Source organism: Lathyrus oleraceus, chromosome 1, assembly GCF_024323335.1.
Source record: "Lathyrus oleraceus cultivar Zhongwan6 chromosome 1, CAAS_Psat_ZW6_1.0, whole genome shotgun sequence".
Taxonomy (NCBI): domain Eukaryota; kingdom Viridiplantae; phylum Streptophyta; class Magnoliopsida; order Fabales; family Fabaceae; genus Lathyrus; species Lathyrus oleraceus.
Window position 1 is genome coordinate 12,153,188 of NC_066579.1, and position 2,843 is coordinate 12,156,030.

At 36.1% G+C, this 2,843-nt stretch overlaps 1 protein-coding gene across 1 annotated transcript; it reads left to right on the plus strand.

Moving 5' to 3' along the window:
- Positions 1–491: 491 nt before the first annotated feature.
- Positions 492–2,542, plus strand: LOC127128297 (nitrile-specifier protein 5). The gene is made up of 2 exons (XM_051057580.1): positions 492–641; positions 1,283–2,542. Exons 1-2 carry the CDS (start codon positions 612–614, stop codon positions 2,228–2,230), a joined length of 978 nt encoding a protein of 325 aa, XP_050913537.1. The 5' UTR covers positions 492–611; the 3' UTR covers positions 2,231–2,542.
- The last annotated feature ends 301 nt before the right edge of the window (positions 2,543–2,843 follow it).

A 2,843-nucleotide genomic window follows, 5' to 3' on the forward strand; every position in this document is an offset into this window, starting at 1 on the left:
TTATTTTAAAAAAAAATCTCATTATTAGCTTCATGATTTATTAAATGGGTAATGCTAACTTGTGCCCCTAGGACACAAGTTAAGAGCTAAAGAAGGTAATGTTGTGTTGAAAATTATGCTTTGATTTTAATAAAAATATAAAATTAATTTTTTAATTGTTTTTTTCAATACAATTTTTTTATAATTAGGTTTCTTAACTCATCTCCTAAATATTTAAAATTGTCCTTCCTTGTTAAGAAATATGGAGAATTAAACAATAATAACTTGAAATTCTAACAAGAGGCAAATCATATGGATATCGGAATATTCAATATTACCCGCAACTATATGTCACGTCACACTGTCACTACTCACTACCATTTGTTTGTTTATCTCTTTCCTTTTGCTTCTTTGTTAAAAAACCCTCCGTCGCTTTCGTACGTGAGAGTCTGTTACTAGTGCAACAAACATCGAATTAAATTAATCAATCAGCTACATTTATATATATATATATATATATATATATATATATATATATATATATATATATATATATATATATATATATATATATTAGGGTTAACGCATTACAATATACACATTGAACCACACACAGCAAGTGGATTCCAACTATGGCGACACTTCATGGCAATTGGGTCAAGGTCAGTTTACACCCTTTCTTTTCCAGATATTCACCCCTATTTTATTTCATATTTGTTGCTGTAGATTCATTTTTACAACTAATTATTCTCGCTTTTATGAAATTTCACTTTTTCACCATCACTGTTGAATTTCACGTTAGTTATACTACCAATTGATAGATGTTTTCTTGTGTTCGGTTTAGCTTATTGAATCATTTGGTTTTTCAAAGATATAGTACAATATTTGTGAAGTAATTTTTGTTTAAAGTTAGTGCAGTCAAAATTTGGGGTTAATTTTTGGTTTTGGGTCCTTTTTTATAGTGATAGACTACTGAAGTTTTCAATAGCGTAAAGATTTCAGGTCAAAATCAAGTTTATGACTTCAATTTTCATCTAACAATGAAACAACGGATTTGTCTCTCTCTTGATTTAACAGTTTCCACTACTAGTATGTCGTACTTTTCATCCATCCCTCTTGTGCTATTGCTATTGTTAGTAGTTGGGTTAATCCAATGGTTAAAAGCCAAAACAATGGAATATTCCAAAAATCTGATATTTGAAATTGTTACGAGTTCTAACTATGAACAGTGTTGTTCTCCGTAGAAGTTGTCTTAATAAGATTCCTGTAAAATTTATTCAGATTTTTTTAACTATTGTGTCAGCTTGATCAAAGAGGAATCACACAAGGAGCAAGAAGTTCTCATGCTATTGCTGTAGTAGGGCAAAAGGTCTATGCATTCGGGGGCGAGTTTGTGCCACGTGTCCCTGTTGATAACAAGTTACACGTGTACGACCTAGATACCTTGACATGGTCAGTAGCCGATGTATCTGGCAGCATCCCGCCGCCACGTGTTGGTGTCACAATGGCTGCAGTTGGAGAAACCATCTATGTATTTGGTGGAAGAGATGTTGAACACACAGAACTCAATGAGCTCTATTCTTTTGATACTAAGACCAACACTTGGGCCTTGATTTCAAGAGGAGATATTGGGCCTCCTCACCGGAGTTACCATTCCGTGACAGCCGATGACCGACATGTGTATGTTTTCGGCGGCTGTGGGGTCACTGGAAGGCTCAATGATTTATGGGCGTTTGATGTTGTTGATGGCAAGTGGGTGGAATTTCCATCTCCCGGTGAAACTTGCAAGGGAAGAGGTGGGCCGGGCCTAACAGTTTCCCAAGGAAAAATATGGGTTGTTTATGGTTTTGCGGGAATGGAAGTCGATGACGTGCATTGCTTTGATCTGGCTCATAAAACATGGGCCCAAGTGGAAACAGGTGGGCTCAAACCGACTGCTCGTAGTGTGTTTTCAACTTGTTTGACTGGGAAACACATAATTGTATATGGTGGGGAAATAGACCCTAGTGACCAAGGTCATATGGGTGCTGGTCAATTTTCTGGCGAGGTTTATGCATTAGACACCGAGACATTATCATGGGCAAGGCTGGACGATAAGGTGGAATCCGGTGGCCATCCAGGCCCGCGTGGATGGTGCGCATTTGCCAGTGCTTGCCGAGGCGGTCGAGAGGGATTATTGGTGTATGGTGGCAACTCTCCTAGTAATGACAGGCTTGATGACATTTTCTATCTTGCTCTTGCTCAAAGTTAGTTGGTGAATAATTAGCAGGTGTAATAGCAATGTTGCATTATGTGTGATAAATTGTACGTGCATATTGTTGTGATATGAGTGCAATATGGCTTGTGAACTTATGTTTGTTTTGTCTGTGAATGTACCTGTGTGCTGGAATAAAATGGAAACAACAAAAAGTGTGTGATGGTTGTTGGTTAAGTGAGCTAAATCTATGTGATTTAAGTTATACTGTACTTGTAATTATAAGACCCTTGACTTCAGATAATAAGGGCAGACAAGAAATGCTTTCTTATCTAGTTATACTTTACTAAATTCAAGTTATGACAATAATTTAGCTGTCTTTTTATGCAGAGCTTCCTAGGAAACATTGATTTCATTTCCTTCCAAACTACACCTCTTCAACCTTTCATTCATACAAAATTAGTGCACATATGAATAATAACCTCAATATTATGATGGCCACAACTACAGATGGTGATTTAGTGGGAAATTCTCCAATTTATGACAGAAAAAGTGAACTTGAAGAATTTGATGAGTTAAAGGTTGGTGTACAAGGATCTCAGAAAATAGAGTAACAACAGTTCCATTGTAAACAATCAATTCTCAATGATGTTTCAATTAGTGATTCAAA